This window comes from Rhinolophus hipposideros (assembly GCF_964194185.1).
Source record: "Rhinolophus hipposideros genome assembly, chromosome: 14".
Lineage (NCBI taxonomy): Eukaryota > Metazoa > Chordata > Mammalia > Chiroptera > Rhinolophidae > Rhinolophus > Rhinolophus hipposideros.
This window is the reverse complement of record NC_138060.1, coordinates 57,676,512-57,696,725: the sequence shown is the minus strand read 5'-3', so window position 1 is coordinate 57,696,725 and position 20,214 is coordinate 57,676,512. Positions and strand designations below refer to the sequence as shown.

Here is a 20,214-nt window from a genome sequence, read left to right as displayed (position 1 = left end):
ACAGTCTAAATGCGGAAGCAGGTATGAGAATCCAGCTGCTTTATATTAAGCAACACATTAAAGAGATTTGCAAACATGTAAACAAAGCTACTCTTCTCACTACATTTCTGTTTGGAAACTAGTTACTTTTAGAAAACATGACATGTATTTAAACCTGTAATGGGTTTATTATTATTATTTTAAAATAAATTAACATATTTTAAGTGATTCAGTTTTAATTTGGAACGTGGTAAATACTGACAGCTATAACCTATAAACAAAGCTCTTTAGGGTTGTTACTAATTTACACATAGAAGAGGGAACCAAGACCAAAAAGTTTGAGGGCCCTGCCTGCCTACCCACATTTATGCACTGGCAGATGACATAGAAAAGAAGTTCTTTTGCTAACGACTAACAAGACCGACTAAGAGCGACACAGAATCTTATCTTCAGTTTCAGGACAATGCGAATATTGGACCTAGTTTAGCAACAGCTCAGTTAACTTATAAGAAGAAAGCCTTACATTTTAAAATGTTCTCTTCAGCTTCTTTAAGGAGTGACGTGGACGTGGGGCACCACGTGGGAAGCCAACCCGTTAGCCATCCTGACCTAGGGCATCAAAAACAAAACACAAACAGGTAAGGCAATGCTCTTCTCAACTCCCACCGGTTACATAGAGAGAAGAAAGGCAGACAAGGAAACACACTGTGATGGGGGAGCAGTGAGTGACAGCATTCACCTAATAGGTACGAAACATTGTGGTCAAGCACTGGGGTATTCGGCTCCAGCCAGTGTACCTGCAAGTAGATAGCAAAGCCCATCTTATCTTCAGGGATAGGCAGATTCCAAATAATCAAGCGGAGATTACAAATGGGCAGAACAAGAACAGACAAAATAGGCATTCCCCAGCCCACTGCCAGACAGCTTCTCATCAGGGCAGCAGTGCCAAAAAGTTAAGACCATGACTAGGTTCATAGCAGGTATAAAACGGGCCCACTATGAGGGTTGAAGTCTTATTGAAATATGAGATCAATACTTATCAAAAGACTTCAAGTCTCATGGTTATGAGCAGGACATACCCCTAATACAAATGCAGGGGAGTGGCCCACGTACTGTTTGCCTAGGGTGAACTGGTTAACAGTTAATGGAAAAGCTTTGGGTTCTAGCAAACAGTAGATAAAAAGAATGACCCAGATACCTGGCAGAAGACAGCTGAACAAAGAGAAAGAGGAAGCAGGCGGAGGACAAGTGAGGAAAGGTGTGCAGAGGCTGGAACTGACACGCTTTGCTAGTAGCTAACCAAGGCGAGGACGGGCCTTCGCCTCGTGGCCTGGCATTAGCACCACAGACTTACTGTGACAATCAGGACAAAGCAGACCTGTGGCAGCCATCTGACTGTGAGCAAGGGCTCAGCACATGACCAGTATTATTTAAAGTGAGAACTCTCAGATGAAAGAAAATGTAGAAGAGAGACCAACTCCTGCCGCTTCCAGATGAGAGGTATGGGCCTGAACCAAGGCTTTGGCAATAGAAATGGAGACGAGAGGAGGCCGAGGACTATTTAAAATAAAACAGGCTGAAGGGTACAAACTTAAAACTAGAAGATGAATAAGTTCTGGAGAGCTAATGCGCAGCACAGTGATCACAGTCAACAAACTTCTCTTCTTTTAAGTCACCAAGTTTGTGGCCATTTGTTACAGCACCCACTGAAACAATGCAATTGTTAACCTCAGAGCACGATGTGTGCACCTTCCACGTGCATGGACACATGCCCTTTCCTTCCCTGGAAGCACTGAACTACCATCTAATTCCATATTTTACACTTCGAAGTCATTGACACGAGATCTTAAATGTTCTCGTCGCACAAAAGACACTATATGTGATATGAGAGGTGTCAGTTAGTCATGTGTGGTAACCATACTGCAATACGTAAGTGGATCAAAGGAACACGTTGCACACCTTAGACTTACAGTGTTGTATGCAATTGTATCTCGGCTGAAAAATAAGAAAAGAAAAAAGTCTAATAGAGGAAACAGGTGACTCAACAACGGTAATACATGTCAGAAATAATTCTCTCCACAAGTATTTATTGAGCACTTACTATGAGGAACTACTCGAATCACTTGGGACATCTCAGCGACCAAACAGAGAAAGAGTGATGACTTCTGTTTGAGGGGATCAGGAAGTTGCTTTTGAGCTTGCTCTTCATAGATGAATAGGATTATTTCAAAGGGAGCGGTAGTTCAAACACTTCCAGTGAAGGAAAAGGCATTGAGTCCATGGACATAGGAAGCGTACAATGTGTGCTCTGAGAGAAGAAGTGCACTGGTTCAGTGGCTGCTGTAACAAATTACCACAAACTTGGTGGCTTAAAACAACCGAAACTTATTCTGTCACAGTTCCAGAGACCAGAAGGCTGACATTAAGGAGCCGGCAGGGCCCTGCTCCCAGTCGAGGCTCTAGGGGACAATCCATTCCTCGCTTCTGGGGGTGCCGGTGGCTGCTGGTCCTCCTGATCCTGCAGCAGGGCCACTGCCGTTATCCGCGTCAGTCACCACACTGCCTTCTCTCTGCATGTGTCTTCTCCTCTTCTGTCTGTGACCTCCCTCTGCCTTTCACTTGTAAGAACACTAGAGAATGCGTGTAGGGCCCACTTAGATAAGCCAGGACCATCTCACAAGTTTTAACTCCATCAGTTAAAAGTCCGCAAAGCCTTTGCCATATGAAGTAACAGTCACAGGTTCCAAGGATTACAACACGGACATTATCTTTGGAGACCATTATCTTTGGGGACCACTACCACAAATAAATACATAACATGGAGCGCATTCCAAAATAATGTATGTAAAAACATTCAAGAAATGGTAGTTGACATTACACTGATGACGACAATAATTCACTAAAATGATGTGGAATCAACTAGGAAGTAATTTGTAAAAATGAGAGTTTTAACTAAGGTTCAGAGGGAATTCAAAAACAGGAACTGACAAGAATTGTCCGTCACTTTGCATCGCTCCTTGCCTCAAAAAGGTGACGTCTAGATGACCTACCATGGAACACTCAGCTTTTCTCCGCCTTTCACTTTTGACACTGGTATCATTTTGGTCGGTTCTCATTTACTTTTTGTTCAAGCCATACAATATTCCCTGTTCTCTTGATTCTTAGCTTTGAATATCCTTGGAATATGTATCTCCCCTTCTTTTCATGATTCATTACATCTCTCACCAACCTCTAATTAGATTTCACTTTCCCTTTCATTTCATCAAGATGGCGGGATGGCACCCTATACTCAAGCTCTCTTTTCTTCTCAAGTTGTGTTACCAATTTCTTTTCTATTCATCAGTATCCTTATCCAACTGTAAGAACTTGAGGGGAAGGGCTTTGTGCTTATGCCTTCTCAGTTCCCATCCCAATACCTGGCATATTAATATACATTGATGATATGAATGAAAAAAGTTATTGCTTCATCTGGAATGTATTGGTTGCAATGAACTACAAGTGGCTCACATGAGTAATGAGAGAATTTTCTGGAATGATAATGAAGTTATCTTAAGAAGTGATTGGATGACACAGATGTATGCATGTCAAAATTCAACACGAGCACTTTAAGCATTTCATAAAATTCTATAGCAAAAAAAGTAAAACAGGCTAAATTTGATAATCAGTTTAATATAAAGAAGGTGTAGTAGAGGATTCCTAGGTTTCTGTCTTAGGTGTCACTAATAACAGAGAAAGCATGAATAATAGGTGTGAGTAGAGAAATATGCTAAGTTTTAGATGGGCTGATCCAGCATCCAGCTTTTTCTAAGCTTTGTAGGCTCATCCTACTTCCCTTCCCTGTAGAATTTCTCTAAGCATTATGTATAACAGGCACTCAATAAATGCTTGCTGAATGGTTAAGTCACACACAATCCAGGGTATCCTCAGTTCAAGTTATCCCCATTTTACAGATGTGAAAACTGAGGTTCAGGAATGTTAAGCACCAGGTTCCAGAGTATACAGCTAGTAAATTAAGTGACACAAATAGAGATCAAAGCCCTTTTTTCTCAGGTGACGACCTTCCTAGAAATGTATGAGGAGCTGTCATCCCTGCAGGATAAAATCACATTCCTTAGACCTGCACAGAAGAGAAGATACATAGCAGCCTACATTACAATGAGGCTCTACTCTAGCACTTGCTGCTGCCAGTTTCAAACCTTCTGCTTTAACAGGATAAGACCTTTAGGCATCCCCTAAAATATTATATAATTTATTATCAAAGTATAATATAAACATAATATAAAACATTATCAATATTAGCCTATTTGTAAATATATAAAACTATTTACAAATTATCAAGGAAAATCAATTCAAAGCTTCAGCAATGAATTTTTCAATTTATTCAACAAGTTTTCAATAGTTGGGAAAAAGCCATTAACAAACAATTAAAAGAATTTCATGGTCCTTAGAGCTTAAAATTTTAAAAGTTACCATTATTAAGCTGGGCTCTTTTGTCCTTGACCAGAGATGGTCATCAAGTTCTACGTTTGGTCACAAAAATAAGAACTAGTACCAAAAAGTTAGTTACAACTCAATCTCATCAATTTTCTTAAATAAGCCTCAAATCATAGCACAGTTCTTTGCCAGAGGGAATCAGAGGTCAGTACAAAAAAAAAAAAAGAAAAGTAGAGTGAAATGAACTATAATCTACTATTGCTCCAATTGACATCATAGACATGTTGGGGAAAACACAAACGCAATCTTTGTCCAGTCTGAAAAAAAATTACATTCTCTGAACACCTACAATGTACAAGGCACTAGAGTTTAAAATGTTATATACCGGCCTGTAAAATAGGAATTATGTCTACAACTCATGACAAAACCAACTTTCAAAAGATAGGATGTCTTGTCCATGCATTCTTCCTCCTAGTGATGGACATAACTCAAAGAGAAGAGGCAAAATAATGTTTGTACATTTGCAAGTCTAGACATCACATTAAAAATTAGGGCTTTTCAACCACAAGAGTCACTACGTAACACTCTTCAGATTTTCACAACAACCTTTTCTTCAAAGCAGACAATTTTTTTTAAGTGGAATTTTTCTAAAGTATATTTAAACTGAAACATCTGTATTTAACAAAACATAGTAAAATATTTTATCTTCACTCTTAATGGAACTGTAAAGATGTATCTCTTCCCCTAAGTCCTGATGTTTCAGTTTTGCCTTTAGGCAGATGATAAAAGTATTTTATAGAAATGCATCTTCTACTTCTTTCTTAGAGATAATCTACAGGGTTGAGCACTATGCACATAATGGGCTCACTGGGACATCTGTAAAGAGTAAAAAGCAGGGGTCTATGTTTTCCATCCTTTAGCGGATTCCCTTTGGTCACAAGTTCCCACACCCTAGCTTGCCATCTGTATTGCTTCAACCCCCTAAAACACCCATCCAAACTCACCTCCTGTCTTTCGGGTAAATTAACCTCATCTTCAAAAAGGTGCTCTGCCCTTCCCACATGATCTGCCATGTCATTCAGTGTTGTTCTGCATTTCTAGGCTCAGTATGTGGAAGACTAGAACTAAGGACACAAGACTGAAGCTTTCTTCAGCCATTCTTCTGAGGTCACAAAATCCAAAGTGAAAATTAAATTCATGTGGCTCATCTAGAAAACAGCAAACAAGATACAAGGATGCCTCCTCCTAGCTTTAGAAAGTAAAAAGCAAAACTTAATTTCCCTATTTTATTTAAGCAGATAATCAATAAACACCATCATCCAGTGCTGAGGCCCTAACTTCAGAAGTGATCTCAGTGTCGGTCACAGTGTAAAGAAAAGCCATTCACTAGGAGAAGATATCTGCAAATCATATACCCAATAAGGGGTTAATATGTAAAATACATAAAGAACTCATACACCTTGGTAACAAAATTTCCAATTACAAAATGGGGAGAGGATCTGCACAGCCATTTTTCCAAAGAAGACATAAAGATGGCCAACAAGCATGTGAAAGATGTTAACTGCAGAATTATTTACAATAGCCAAGGCACGGAAACAATCTACGTGTCCAACGACAGATAGATAAAAAAGATGTGGCAGATATATCCAATGAAATAACTACACTCAGCCATAATAAACAAAGGATGAAATCTTGCCATTCACAACAATGTGGTAGAACCTTGAGGGTATTACTCTAAGTGAAATAAGTTAGAAATAGAAAGAAAAATACTGTATGATTTCACTTATATGTGAAGTATAAAAAACAAAACAAACAAAACCAATCTTATACCATGTTTCCCTGAAAATAAGACCTAGCCAGACCATCAGCTGTAATGTGTCTTTTGGAGCAAAAATTAATACAACACCCGGTATTATATTACATTATATTATATAATTATATTATATTATGTTATATGAGACCCTGTCTTATATTAAAATAAGACCGATTCGTGTATTAATGTTTGCTCCAAAAGACACATTAGAGCTGATGGTCCTGCTAGGTCTTATTTTCGGGGAAACACGGTAGTCACAGAGAATAGATTGGTGGTTGCCAAAGGGGAGGAGAGTTGGGAGAAATGGGTGACGGGATCAAGAGGTACAAACTTCCAGTTATAAAAAAAGTAAGTCATGAGAATGTAATGTACAATACAGTGACTACAGTAAATAATATTGTATTGCAATTTTTTTTTTTACAACATGAAAAAAATTTACTGTAATGAAAAATCTAAAACGTAACATCTGGACATAACAACTGTTAGAATTTGGGTAATTTCTTAACAATTTGCTATCTAGGAATGTATTTCACCATCATAGTTAAAATATATTATTTATACAAAATCTTTAATTTATTTTTTACATGTCATTGCATTATAAATTTATAAAACATAACTTTTAATGGCTGCATGGTTTTCCATCATTTGCAAGTACCTTAGTGTAGTTTCAAACAGCCCTTTGGTGCTGAAAATCAGACTGTTTTCATTGTCATAAATTATGTTACGATAATCATATCTTCTCCTTGTGTCTTATTAACCAATCAAATGGTATGAATGTATTGTTTCAGATATATAAATTATTTTCTATAACGTAGTTCAAATACGAAAGTTGCTAAGAAAGTAAATCTTAAAAGTCCTCATTACAAGAAAATAATTTTTTGTAACTATGTATGGTGACAGATGGTAAATAGACTTAGTGGTGACCATTTTACATGTATACAAATGTCAAATCAATATGCTGTACACCTGAAACTAATATTATGTTGCATGTCAATTGTACTTCAAAAAAAAGAAAGAGAAAGAAAAGCCACTCTCCACAGGGACTCTACCTGTCTACAACAGAAAGGCTTACCAATGTGCACCAAAAGCTTTTCTACACAATCCCATCAGTTGAGCACTCGTCTTATTAGAACAGTTGAGGATCCAAGCCCTAAAGCACCTAATCAAACATCCAAATAAAAGGAATCTTGCTTTATAATTTCTATAATAAATACAAAGAAAGGACCTTTCTAATGAGCAGACTTCTGAGCAAGAAAAGCTTTAAAAGCTTTTCTAGATATGGCAATTCTAGGGAAAGTCAAATAAGATGCATATTAATATAGTTTATTAACTTAAGAATATGATTTTTTAGTATCCTGAGTTTGAGAGACAAAACACCAAAAAATTTCCCTAAACTTTCTACCTAATCATTAAAAAAAAAAAAAAAAAGTATCAATAACATCATACTTATGTCCTATGTCCTGTGCCATCAACATTTAAGTTTCCTGGTAATCCTTGTTTTCTCCCTAAGACATTTGACTATCTATAGTATTACTAAACCTGAATTGCACAATCTATAAATATTGTGAAACAGTGAAAGAGGTTTCAAAGTATTCTGAACAAAATATACAGAAATCTGGCCAATTTCCACACACTCTTGGCCACTTAACGTTTCTAATTAGGTTATAAGTAAAGAGGATTTCATTAAATTACAATTTTGTTTAAAATGACCTCCATCCCTATACTGGTACTGTCAAGGGAGAAAAAATGCGGTTATTACTGCTCTCTATAAGCTACTCTAAGTACAGTAATCTCTCAGAGAAACTATAAGATTTTTATTTTTATTATAAATATCCAAATTAATTAGAGGTATTTTTCTTTTAAATAATTGCTCAACCAATGAATGATTGAAAACTTCCTAATTGGATATTATAATACTTGGGAAGATAAAAGCCTTCTTTTTTTGGAACTGACTTTCTAAATCCTACTCTTGGAAAAGAAAAAAAAAGTCTCATATGACCATAATTTAAACGATTAAGATCCCATTTTAAATAAATGATACTTAAATGATTCAAATTATCACTAATCATTAGATCAATGACAACACAAGCTCTCTACTATATTTTAACATGTTAATTAACATTCTTTTAACTATTTTTCATTTCTAACCTGTAACTAACTTTTAAAGACCCAGAGTTGGAGAATCAATGTTTTAGACATAGCCATGTGCTGGTAATATTTTTTCCCCCAATTGTTTCCTACCTTCTCTCATACAGTAATCAAAGCATCAAACATACTTAAAGAAAGCTACGTGTGTAATTTTAGATTTACATTGTAATTTAAATTGCTTAACCAATCCAAATGACATTTCCTGTTAGTTCTCAAGTTCATCTACTAAAGAAAATAAAAACTAAAAATCCCAGTTCTCAAACTGAATATTTTTTAATAAAATCATCTTTCCACACAATTTTGTTTTGATTAGACTAAAAACCTAACAATATGTTTCTGAACCACTATTATACATAATGTAAGTCAAATATTTAAGGTCTCATTCAGAGATGTTTATAATTTTGATATGTATTATCTGGTGTTGTTTTTCTTAAATGGACCATGAACCATCCCTGGAACTTTACAATTTTTTGTTAAGTTCTTTGTCACAGGACTGAAATCTGTATTTGCTGGTCTGTGATTGGCATTTTGGAGAACAGGTAATAAAACAGTGAAGCATGAGTTGGCTCATCCAAGGTCAACAAACAGAATCATATTCTCAACCTCCCCAATATAATTTAAGTTCATGCCCTAACTGCTGTCCTAGTCAAACTCAAACTTTGAATTTTCATAAATATTAACTTTTGATGTTCTTTGAATATCTTATCATGAAAAAATGTAAGTCACACAACTGCAAAATACATAATCAACTACTAGGTTTCTGATCTTAATGTTTGTGCCAACATAAATTTACAATACTGAAGTATTTAATTCAATAAAAATTCACTGTAAGTAGTAAGTAGCTTACTACTTACAAAGTTTCTTTAGGTTCTACCAGACATTTGAGTAAAACGAAAGCTTTGTCCTCAATGAGCTGACAAAACAAATATACAAATAACTATACTACAAAACATGGTAGAAGTGCCATAAAGAAAGTTTACAAAAATACCAAGGACCTTTAAAAAAGGGAGATCACTGTTTTGGGTCAGAGAAAAGAATGTGAACCAAGCCATAAGGAAATGGAGGTGAGCAAGGAATGTTGAGGAAACAATGAAAGATGCAATTTGGCGCCCGGTGCCCAGAGAGGAAATAGGACTCCAAGGATAGATGGAAGCCACAGGGCCTGCAAAGGGCTTTGAAGTCAGGTTGAGAATATATCACAAAGCCACTGTGTGTAGTTGTGCTGAAAACAAGATTGTGCCTCTTGGGGACATAAAAATAACTAATGAAATAAGCTATGTTGAGAACAGTGTTACTAAAACCTGAAATAATCCAGAAAAGAGAATAAGGAGGGTCTGAAGCAGGTGGGTGGATCCCAGGTGACAGTAGAAATGGAAAGGTGACATTGTTCTTAGAATCTTTCGGACTTGGTAACAGATACTGTATTCAGGGAAATGAAGGGGGGGGGGGTCAATAGATCATGCCACAGTTCTGAATCTGGATGACCAGAACAACCCTACTGAAAATACCCTAATAAAAACAGGGAAGTCAAAGGGAAGAATCGCGCTTTTCGTATTGTTTGGTTCAGGAGAAGGGTACAAATAAGATCCTGGTCTGGACATGCTACATTTGCGGAATCAGGTGCAAACATTTGGCACACGAGAACTATAGTCAAACTCTAATGTAAATCCAGTAGGGGGCTGATAAACCCACTGGAGGGGAAGAGGAGAAAAAAATCTCTTAGTTATAGCATTTGATGATTTCCATGGTGTAAATACTACCATCATGGCTGATTTCCAGCTGCCAATGGGTGGCAAAATTCCTGAAAATTTAGTAATGGCTGCCAGTGCAAGCTAACTCCAGCACACCACAGCAAAACACCTATTTTATGGTATACTCTGCAACTGAGCAGCTCTGGGACAGCTTTCCTCTATATTCAACTGATACTTAATTATTCTCTGGGACAACCTTGCAGCAATTCACAGAAGTCTACCCTACTCTTGTTACACTTAGCTTTCTCAACTGTATTGCAACTGAAAAGGGTCAGATGTTGAAAGCCAATGGCTCCCAGGCATGCATGTCTTCACTGAGAGAATCACAAAGGAAAAGAGAAGAATCATACGCTCCAAAAAACCTTCCTCAGACTTTTCATAATTGTTTCCTTTGTTAATGTCATCTCTCCATTTAAAGCCCGCATGTCTTAAGGATAGGGAACTTGATTCAAGAGTTCTGTTTTCCCACAATCCACTTGGCTGTTGGGAGAGTTCAACTGTTGATTAACCGAAAACAATTTTCTTAAAAGAGAGCTCTGTGTCAATGCAAGGATTAAATAAGAAAGTGTCAGTAGAGGAAGCTAAAGAAACAAGGACCAAACGTCCCAAATGAGTTCCAGTCCTAGTGAGACACAGCAGAGATATGGGGAAAGCGCCTTAGACTAAATCCAGACACTTGGGGGCTCCAATTTAGCCCTGCTACTAACTAGTGGGGTGCTAGTCGCCTTCCAGTTGCAGGTCCAACTGAAAAATGCGAACAGCACATTCGGTCAACCGTAGGTTTAATATGAGAATGCTTAGAGAACACCCAGCAGGAGCAGGTATTTGCTGTCCTGCTTGATACAGTTCAGGGGACATACGAGTTTGAACACAGGACCCTGCTCAAGTGTACTGCCAAGAGGACCAAGAAGGCCCACCTGTGTCATGGGGCCATGGCTAGCCAGCTGCTAAGAATTGTTTATAGTCTGTCCCGTGACCTCCAGCCATCAACCAAAGTCACAAATGCTTCAGTTATACCTGGACTCTACAGCCCCACAACAATAGGGAGACCAGAGTCCATCTAAAAGCAGTCTCAGAAAGAGCCCAAAACGTTGTGACAAGCTTCACAGTAACAAGCTACCAGTTAGGTTCCCACTTGTGCCCACGTGACATCCAGCATCTCACCTCCACAAGGAAGTTTAAAAACAAACCAAAACAATGGACCCATTCATCCTATCAACAAAACTCTAGGGATGATCTTGTTTTGTAAGATTTCACAATCCTCCCCCCATCTTTCCAAGTCCCCCTGTCTTCCTGGTACCCCGTAAGATCCTTTCGAGCATGTTTCACATGCAAATTTATCCAGACATTTGCAGTAGAATTGTTATCGAAATACCAAACACCCATAGATGAAGGCAAACGTTTATTTACTCTCCAACATAAACAACTAGCCTTGAGAAATGCGGGAACAATGTTCACGGCAACTTAAGTTTTCCACTGATTCACTATTAGTTGTCTACTGACAAGGGCATGAACTTACGGGTAGAAAGGAATAATTGGAACGTAGTCTATTTGTACATCAAAAAGCTTCACCTTAGATATCTGTCCTCCAACTTCCATCAACTTTTCTACACATGTGTGTGTCTCTTGAGGCTCAAACTCGTACACAGCGTGTCCCAGTAACCCAGGACAGCTGAAGGCAAAGGGCGATCTCCATTTGAAAGGCTGTTAATTCTGCACGTGTCATCCACCGCGTGTGGACCCTCGGCCTCTAAAGACTGCAGGTTAGAAACGATCTGACACCCCAGGCCGCAGAGCCGCCGTCCGACCCCGTTCCTCCCCGACCGGCCGCCCCTTCCCCGGCCTCCAGCGCGAGCCTCCGTCCGCCGGCGCCCGAAGCCAGCGCCGCCCCTTCCTCCGGGCGCTGCGCGGCTCGGCCCCGGCGGCGCTTTGGTCCCGGTCCCCGGCGGGGCGGAGGGCAGCGCGGAGCTGCAGACCGCAGCCACGCTCGGAGGCGGACCCAGTGGCCGTTGCCCGCGACTCGAGTCAGGTGCAAGGGCGGCGGTCACCGCGTCCCCGCCGCACGAGCGCGGGGACAGCGTCCGGGGCCGCCGCTGCCCCGACAGAGACACTCGGCGGACGACGAGCCCGGCTCTGCGGGCCGGGCCACCCGCGCCGCCTCCCCGCGGAGCCGCTCGCACCACCGTGCGGCGACCCCTCCGCGCGGGGCTCCAGCGGCCTCCCGGGGCGGCCGGGGTCAGACGCGGACACCTCCCGCGCCCGGGCGCCGACGCGTCCTCCCCGGACGGAGCGGGCCGGGGCTGCTCGGGGCGCCGCGCGAACCTGCGGCGGGGCCGGGCGAGGTCGCGGCCAGGGGAGTACGAGTCCCCGGCGCGGCCCGCCCGGCCCCACACCTGGACCCTGCCCGCGTGGAAGGCGCGTGCCCGCGCCCAACGCAGTCCCGGCCGCACTCACCTTTCGCCGGTGTCCTCCTCCTCCGCCGCCATGGCCGCCGTGCTGCGCAAGCGCCGGGCTGTGCCTCGTAGCCGGCGGACAGGCCGACTGGGCCGTCTGGGCCGCCGCCGCCCTTAAGGCCGCGGCCGCCCGCGCATGCGTCACCCGCCCACTCGCACGACCCCGCAGCACGGCCGCGCGCCTGCGCGTGCCCGGCCAGTCAGACACACACACCACCCCCCCCCCCAACCCCAGCCACGCATGCGTCATCCGCCCGGCCGCTCTGCTGCGGGCGCTGGGCGGGGCTGTCGCCCTGGAGGAGCTGGTGAGACTCAGCCGGCAGAGTTCTGTAGTGACTGGTTTCAGTAATGACTGCATTAATGCATCATCCGCTGGGATGGACTGTCAGGTGCTGGGCACGGGGCAGGTACCTGCCTGGGACTGGGGCGCCACCTTGCCCTGGAAGAGCCAACATAATATAGGTGCTGCAAAGGCGAATGGAAATGCCGTGATGGAGGTGATATGTGGCCGTCCGCCCCCCGGGTAGCCAAGTGAGAGGGCGACTCACAGGCACCGTCGTTCAATCGATCTGCACCGCTCTAGACGCTGGGGTTACAGTAGTGGTCAACACCCGCAACTTCCATCCACCCCGCGCTCTGGGTACGCGGGAGAGGGGCGAAGAGTCAGTGTGTAGGCGCTTAGGAGTTCTTGGGGGACATCACTAATGTGAATGTCAACGTTTCGTGACCTATTTTGAAATCTTTTAGCCATCAGGTACCGCCTGCTTTTGTAATTATTCCACTCCCTACCATTCATCCATCTATTTACTGTATGCCTCCTATTTGCCCACTCTGCTCCAGGCGCTGAGAAACAAAGGACTGAAATAGGACTCGTGATTTTTCGTGTTATGCATTACTCTTTATTTTAAACGCAGTTCATGGCTCTCCTCCCCTAACTCTCCTCCCACACTACACCCTCTGTCTCCTCTGAGCCTGAGTAATTCAGACTTATCTTTATCACCCATCTGGCCCTCAGCTTCTCAGGCTTGTATAATTGTTATGGCTTTCTTGTTGTTGTTGTTGTTGTTGTTATGGCTTTTTTTGTTTTGTTTATTTTTTTATTAGTTTCAGGTGCACAAGACAAAGTAATACTTAGACGTTTATCATTTATATCCCTCACACTGTGTGAACCCCCCTCCCCCCATCCCTCTGAAATCGCACAGAGCCATTACATTTCCATGTTACGGCTTTTTTAATGGACATTATTGAATATTCTTCCAACTACACCGGAAGTTCCTTGGGGATAGGATGGTGATCTGTGATTTAGGGAAAAAAGCCACTCATGTAATCCCTTAAGCGTAGTAATACCTAATAAATATTTTTATGGTATTTGATCCAACGTATAAATATTTCAGGGAAGACTGGGGCATATAAAAACACTCTTCAAGAAATTCGTGGTGTTGCCAGAGACTTGTAGTGTGTCTGCAGAAACTGACCCTCTACAATCTCCACCTCTCAGATCATATCTATATTGAGGGCACCTCCTTCAGGCCGTTGTTGGGGACTCTACTGTTTGGGGTACAGTCCAAACTCAGTGATACTGAAACGAAACCCAAGGATGTGGTGGCAACTCCTTCAGCCCCTTCAGAAAGTTGGGCTGGCATGCGTGCACCCTCAGAGATCTTTGTGGAACTGGAGCTTGCTCTTAGAGATGCCCATGGCAACTGCACGGTGAGAGAGAGAGAGAGAGAGAGAGAGAGAGAGAGAAGGAAGAGTGAGTGTGAGGGAGGTAAGGGGAGAGAGAGAGAGAGAGATCGGTGCCCCATTTCCAAATCCACTTCCTTTTGGTGACCTAGTAACCAATTACCTTGAAGGAACAGTGCTTAGGTTGGCAGGTCACCAGAGCCTACTCTGAACTCTCCAATAAGATAGTCAAGTGTGATACTCAACAAAGCAAATATATTACGTGCTCTGCCTGCTCTACCCCACGGTTGTGCAGTCCAGAGAACTGAATGTTCTGCCATTATCTCATCAAGATCAAGTGTACCATAGGTTGATGACTGGTGCTCCATTGGTTTCAAGGTTGGCTTTAATTTCTAGTCCCGCAATGGTGATTTCCCAGGGAAACTGCTGAACAACACCACAGACGTCACAGAGGTCTGGGCCTTTATCACCAATCTGCCAAGGAAGAATTTGCAAACCAGATTGAGGGGAAGGGCACGGAGGGTTTTCTGAGGGTTTCGGTGGCTTGGCTGCCCTCTAAATGATTATAAAGTGCTGTAATTAAAGTGAAAAAGCAAGTGTGGCAGGGAGGTAATACGAAGGACATGGTAGTAGCTAGGTCAAGGGAAGGGCCTGGATGGACACCGTGGGGAAAGAGTCCCAGAGAGCAGTTTCCAGGCTCTCGGCCTCACGTGGAAAGGTGCTGGCTCAGTTATTAGATGGCCATCAGCTGTAGTCACATGGCCATCCGGTGTGGCTGGGTGACCATCAGCTGTTACCAGTTAGCCATTAGCTACTAATATAACTGTCATGGCTATGCTAGGGGGTTCGTTGGTGGGTGGTTGGCAGAGAAGCGGATGGCAGATTGTGAATTGTGTAGATCCTACTTCCTGCGTCTTGCCTGGCTGTGCCAGTGAGACTTGGGTGCAGGAAGACCCCCTGTTGAGGTAATGGCGGACGTTTGCTTTTGTGTCTCCACCAGCCGTCAGCGAGACTACAGTGGTATTAACCCCCCATCCATGGCTCCATTGGAGTTCCTTTTTGGCCTCACTATTTCGTGCATTCTGGTGCGGGGAGCGGGAGGTGAGACCCTGCATAACAGACATCAATGACCTATACAACCTCGGGTCGGGGGGTGTGGAGGGAGGAAATCACACGATTAGGGCTTCTCAGACTCTAATGTGCATGCAAACTTCTGGGGAGCTTGTTAAAGTGCAGATTCCAACTCTGTAGTTCTGAGGTTGGACCTGGTGCTCTGTTCATTAATAGAGATTCTCTCTTTCTAACCAGTTCCCAGTCAGCAGACCACCCTTTAAGTAAGAAAGCTCTAGAGCAGCCTTGTCCACTAGAACTTCCTGAAGTGATGGAAATATTCTAAATATAGTAGCCATGAACCATGTAGCTAAGGAGCATTGGAAATTTGGCTAATGTGACTGAATTTTTAATTTTAATTAACTTAAATTTAAAAACCCTGTCATGCGGGGGACCCTGCTCGCTGTGCCATTTGTCATGTGGGGTGTCCAGCGGGGTCTCAGCTCCCGCTCCCCACATAAGAACGCAGGAACACCCACGCAGGAACACCCAGGGAGCCATAAGTAGGGGAGTCATATTACACTATTCTCACTGGCGGCTGGGTTGGAGGAACAGGAAGCAGGAGCCACACTATCTGCAACCTGCTGTCCACTTCTCTGCAATCTGTGACCCGCACTCCACCATGCTAGCTGCAATCCGCTCTTGCTAGCTCAGCCACCATCTTCTTGCTAGTCCCCATTCTTTTTCTTTGCTAGCGTAACCACAGCAGTTATATTAGTGGCCATTGGCTTACGGGTTACAGCTGACGGCCAACTAGCCACAGCTGATGGCCATCTGATTACAGTTGATGGCCATTTACTACCTGAGCCAGCACCTTTCTATGTGAGGCCGAGAGCCTGGAAACTGCTTTCTGGGGCTCTGTCCCCACAAACCCACATGTGGCTAATGGCTACCCATGTTGGACAGGAAGGTCTAGGGCTTATCCTCCTTATCTATGAAAATGAGAGTGTGAAACTAGATGATTCCCAACATTCTTTCTGGCATTCTGTGGTTCCAAGTTGTTTTCAAGGTGTGAAGGCGGGGTGAGGGTAGGGGATTAACATGGAAATAGATTGTTAAAGTCTGGAGTAAAAAGCATGAGGGGTTGAACACTTCACCATGGTGGGGATGGTGTCGTGCAGGGTCTCAGCTCCCACTCCCCGCCCAAGAACGCAGGACACGGTAAGGCCAAACAGGAACACCCACGGAGCCATAAGTAGGGGAGTCAAACCAATATATTCTCGCTGGAGGCTTGGCTGGAGACACAGGAAGCAGGATCTACATAATCTGCCTAACAGCAGTCCGCGCTTGCCAGCCACCATCTTCTTGCTAGCCCCCATTCCTTTTTTCTGCTAGCGTAGCCACAGCCGTTATATTAGTGGCCAATGGCCTACGGGTTACAGCTGACGGCCAACTAGCCACAGCTGCTGGCATCTGATCACAGTTGATGGCCATTTACTACCCGAGCCAGCACCTTTCTGTGTGAGGCCGAGAGCCTGGAAACTGTTTTTTTGGGGTTTTGTCCCCACACTCCACCCCTACAGGGTCTCGCCTCACAATCTACGCGACAAGCATCTTCTGCGAGGGGCCCTGTGCAAGGAGCCTGGAGGTGAATGCACTATCCTGAACACAGCCAGGCTCTCTGGGCACAGCCAGGGTTTCTCAGGGCACCACCAGTACTTCTGGGCACAGCCAGACATCCTGGGCTTCTTAGGGTACCACCTGTTTCCCCGGGCACAGCCAGCTTTTCTCAGGGCACCACCACAGTACTTCTGGTCACAGCCAGACTTCCTGGGCTTCTTAGGGTACCACCTGTCTCCCCGGGCACAGCCAGAGTTTCTCAGGGCACTGCCACTCTCTCTGGACACAGCCAGACTTCCTGGACTCAGCCAGGGCCTCTCAGGGCATTGCCACTCTCTCTGGACACAGCCAGACTTCCTGGACACAGCCAGGGCCTCAGGGCACTGCCACTCTCTCTGGACACAGCCACTCTCTCTGGACACAGCCAGACTTCCTGGACACAGCCAGGGCTCTCAGGGCACTGCCACTCTCTCTGGGCACAGCCAGACTTCCTGGACACAGCCAGGGCTCTCAGGGCACTGCCACTCTCTCTCTGGGCCTCTCGGGGTACTGTGCTGGAACAACAGTGGCTCACATCAAGGTGCTTACATATTATCAATGGCGGCCAGTCAAGACACAAAAGCAAACATCAAACCAGTCCCACTACATGGTGGTATGTTCCCAAACAGTCAAGCGTCCATTAAATTAGGGATGGAAGGCAATTCCCCATAGTCCATAGTCATTCGCCAGGGCTGTCCTGGGGGTGAGGGAAGACCTTGACCTCACCCTCATCTCCCATGGAGGACTCAGCAAGCGTTTCCTCCTGGGACTAAAAGTCCTGCATCCGGGCTGCCTCAGCAAGCAGTTCCCAGCCCACAGGGCGGCAACAACCTTTGCTTTCTCCGCTTTCTCCGGCCTCTGCTGGTTGGGGAACCATCCACATCTTTCCACCCCTCCACGGGAATCGAGCTCTCCGGCAGCTGCTCCTCCTGGTCTTCCTCAGACTGAGCTTTCATACGCACAAACTGCTCCACTGCCCTTCGGAAAGCTTTGGCCAGCACCATATCCTGCCGACTACGCCATGTGTCGGGCGGAGGACCCTGCTCGCTGCGCCATTTGTCGTGCAGGGTCTCAGCTCCCACTCCCCGCCCAAGAACGCAGGACACGGTAAGGCCAAACAGGAATACCCACGGAGCCATAAGTAGGGGAGTCAAACCAATATATTCTCGCTGGAGGCTTGGCTGGAGACACAGGAAGCAGGATCTACATAATCTGCCTAACAGCAGTCCGCGCTTGCCAGCCACCATCTTCTTGCTAGCCCCCATTCCTTTTTTCTGCTAGCGTAGCCACAGCCGTTATATTAGTGGCCAATGGCCTACGGGTTACAGCTGACGGCCAACTAGCCACAGCTGCTGGCATCTGATCACAGTTGATGGCCATTTACTACCCGAGCCAGCACCTTTCTGTGTGAGGCCGAGAGCCTGGAAACTGTTTTTTTGGGGTTTTGTCCCCACAGATGGGGAAGAAGAGCATGGTCCACTAAGGGGCTGGATTTTAGAACTCAGTGGTAGAGCTGCCCTCTGGAGACAGGAGACTCCGAGTAGCCGATGAGTGTCAATTAAACTCTCAAAATCAGATAAAAGGCCTTCTTCAGCAAGATACAAATTCCAGGCCATAAAGGAAAAGAAATTAATTTAACCAGGTCCAAATTGACAACATCCCTGTGGAAACAAGACAAAAAAAAACACAATACAAAAATATGAAACAAACCAAGGTTTAATATCTTCAACATATAAAGAAAACTTGAATAAAAAAATAGAAAATAGATATAAAAAAATCCTTCTCGGAGGAGAAAAGTCTCACGCCATAAACAGCCACAGATGCTCACACTTATCTGTGATCAAGGGAATGCAAATTCAAATTATGATGACATAAATGAGAAAATTCATGGCAGTAAAAATTGGCAAGAACCTGAATCAATGAGGACTGTTTCTCCCCAGTGGATAGGAATGCCAAGTGATACAGCCATTTGGAAACAGCTGGGGAGTTACCTATTTAAAAATGTAAAATTAATGTACTCTCTGGTCCAGCAATTTAACTTCTGGGAGTCTGGTCTTTCTCGTGTGCACAAAGAGACACATAAAAGAATGTCTCCTTCAGTATTCTAATAGCAAAAAGAAAAAAGAAGAAAGGAAATCAATAAGAATGCCCATGAACAAATAAATTCTGGCATGCCCATAACATGAAATACTGTGGCAGCAATTTAAAAAAATGAGGTAAATCTACATGTACTAATATGGAAAGCCCTCCAGAGCATATTGATGTGTAGAAAAAGCAAATCCATAAAATATGAGCCAAAAGTTGATTCTTTGAGAGTAATAAAATTGACAAACTCCCAGCTAACTGATTAAAAAAAAAGAAGAAGAAGAAGAAGAGAAAAGAAAAGAGATTTAAAAAAGAAAGCACAAATGAACAATAACATGTTTGGAAAAGAGGATATCATTACAGAGCCTAACAACATTAGAATGATGATTTGGCAGTATTATAAACAGCTTTATGCAAATACATTTGACAACTTAGATAAAATAGACAAACTATTTAGAGCACACAACCTGCCCAAACTGACAAGATAAAAAAAGAAAACCTGAATAGCTCAATAGCTACTTTAAAAAATTGATTATGGAATTTCAAAAGAAAATACTACCCACAAAGGAAAGTATTTTTTCAGAGTTAATTAATCACGCCCTATAGTGCAGGTAAGATGGCCACAGATTCTTTGCCACTTCTCCCATTGAGAGTTGGAGTCTGTTTTTCCGCCCCTTCAGTCTGAGCTGTAATTTGTTTGGCCCAAGAGAATGTGATAGAGTGATATGGTGTGATTTCCAAAGCTGGAACTTAAGAGATCTGTAGCTTCAATGTTGACTAATTCATATACTTTCTCTTGAAAGTCAGCTGTCCTGGCAAGAACATGACACCATTCTGTGAGTAAGCTCTACTAGCCATGTGGACAGAGAGGCCATGCGGAGAGCACTGAAGCACCAGACTTGTGAATGAAGCCTTCTTAGAATTTCCAGGCCCACCTTCCCCCACCTGATTGCATGAATGACACCAAACAACACCATGTGGATTAAAATCTACCCAGATGAGCTTAACTTCCTGACCCACAGAACTGTGAGGAAAGAAAGTGGTCATTGTTTTCAGCCACTGTATTTTGAGGTAATTTTTCATGTAGCAGTAGATAATTTAATCACCCTCGTATCATAGAGTGATAACCCTTGACCCCACCGATGTGTAATGCCACTAT

At 43.5% G+C, this 20,214-nt stretch overlaps 1 protein-coding gene across 1 annotated transcript in view; it reads right to left on the bottom strand.

Annotated features, from left to right (window-relative positions):
- Window positions 1–12,750, bottom strand: part of ABHD5 (abhydrolase domain containing 5, lysophosphatidic acid acyltransferase) — a 31,145-nt gene extending 18,395 nt beyond the window's left edge. Inside the window, exons 1-2 of the mRNA XM_081073327.1 lie at window positions 12,580–12,750; window positions 503–588 (exon numbers count right to left, since the gene is read on the bottom strand). Coding sequence (XP_080929453.1) covers window positions 503–588; window positions 12,580–12,611 — 118 coding nt within the window. The 5' untranslated portion in view covers window positions 12,612–12,750. The remainder of the gene's footprint in view (window positions 1–502; window positions 589–12,579) is intronic.
- Window positions 12,751–20,214: the final 7,464 nt, after the last annotated feature.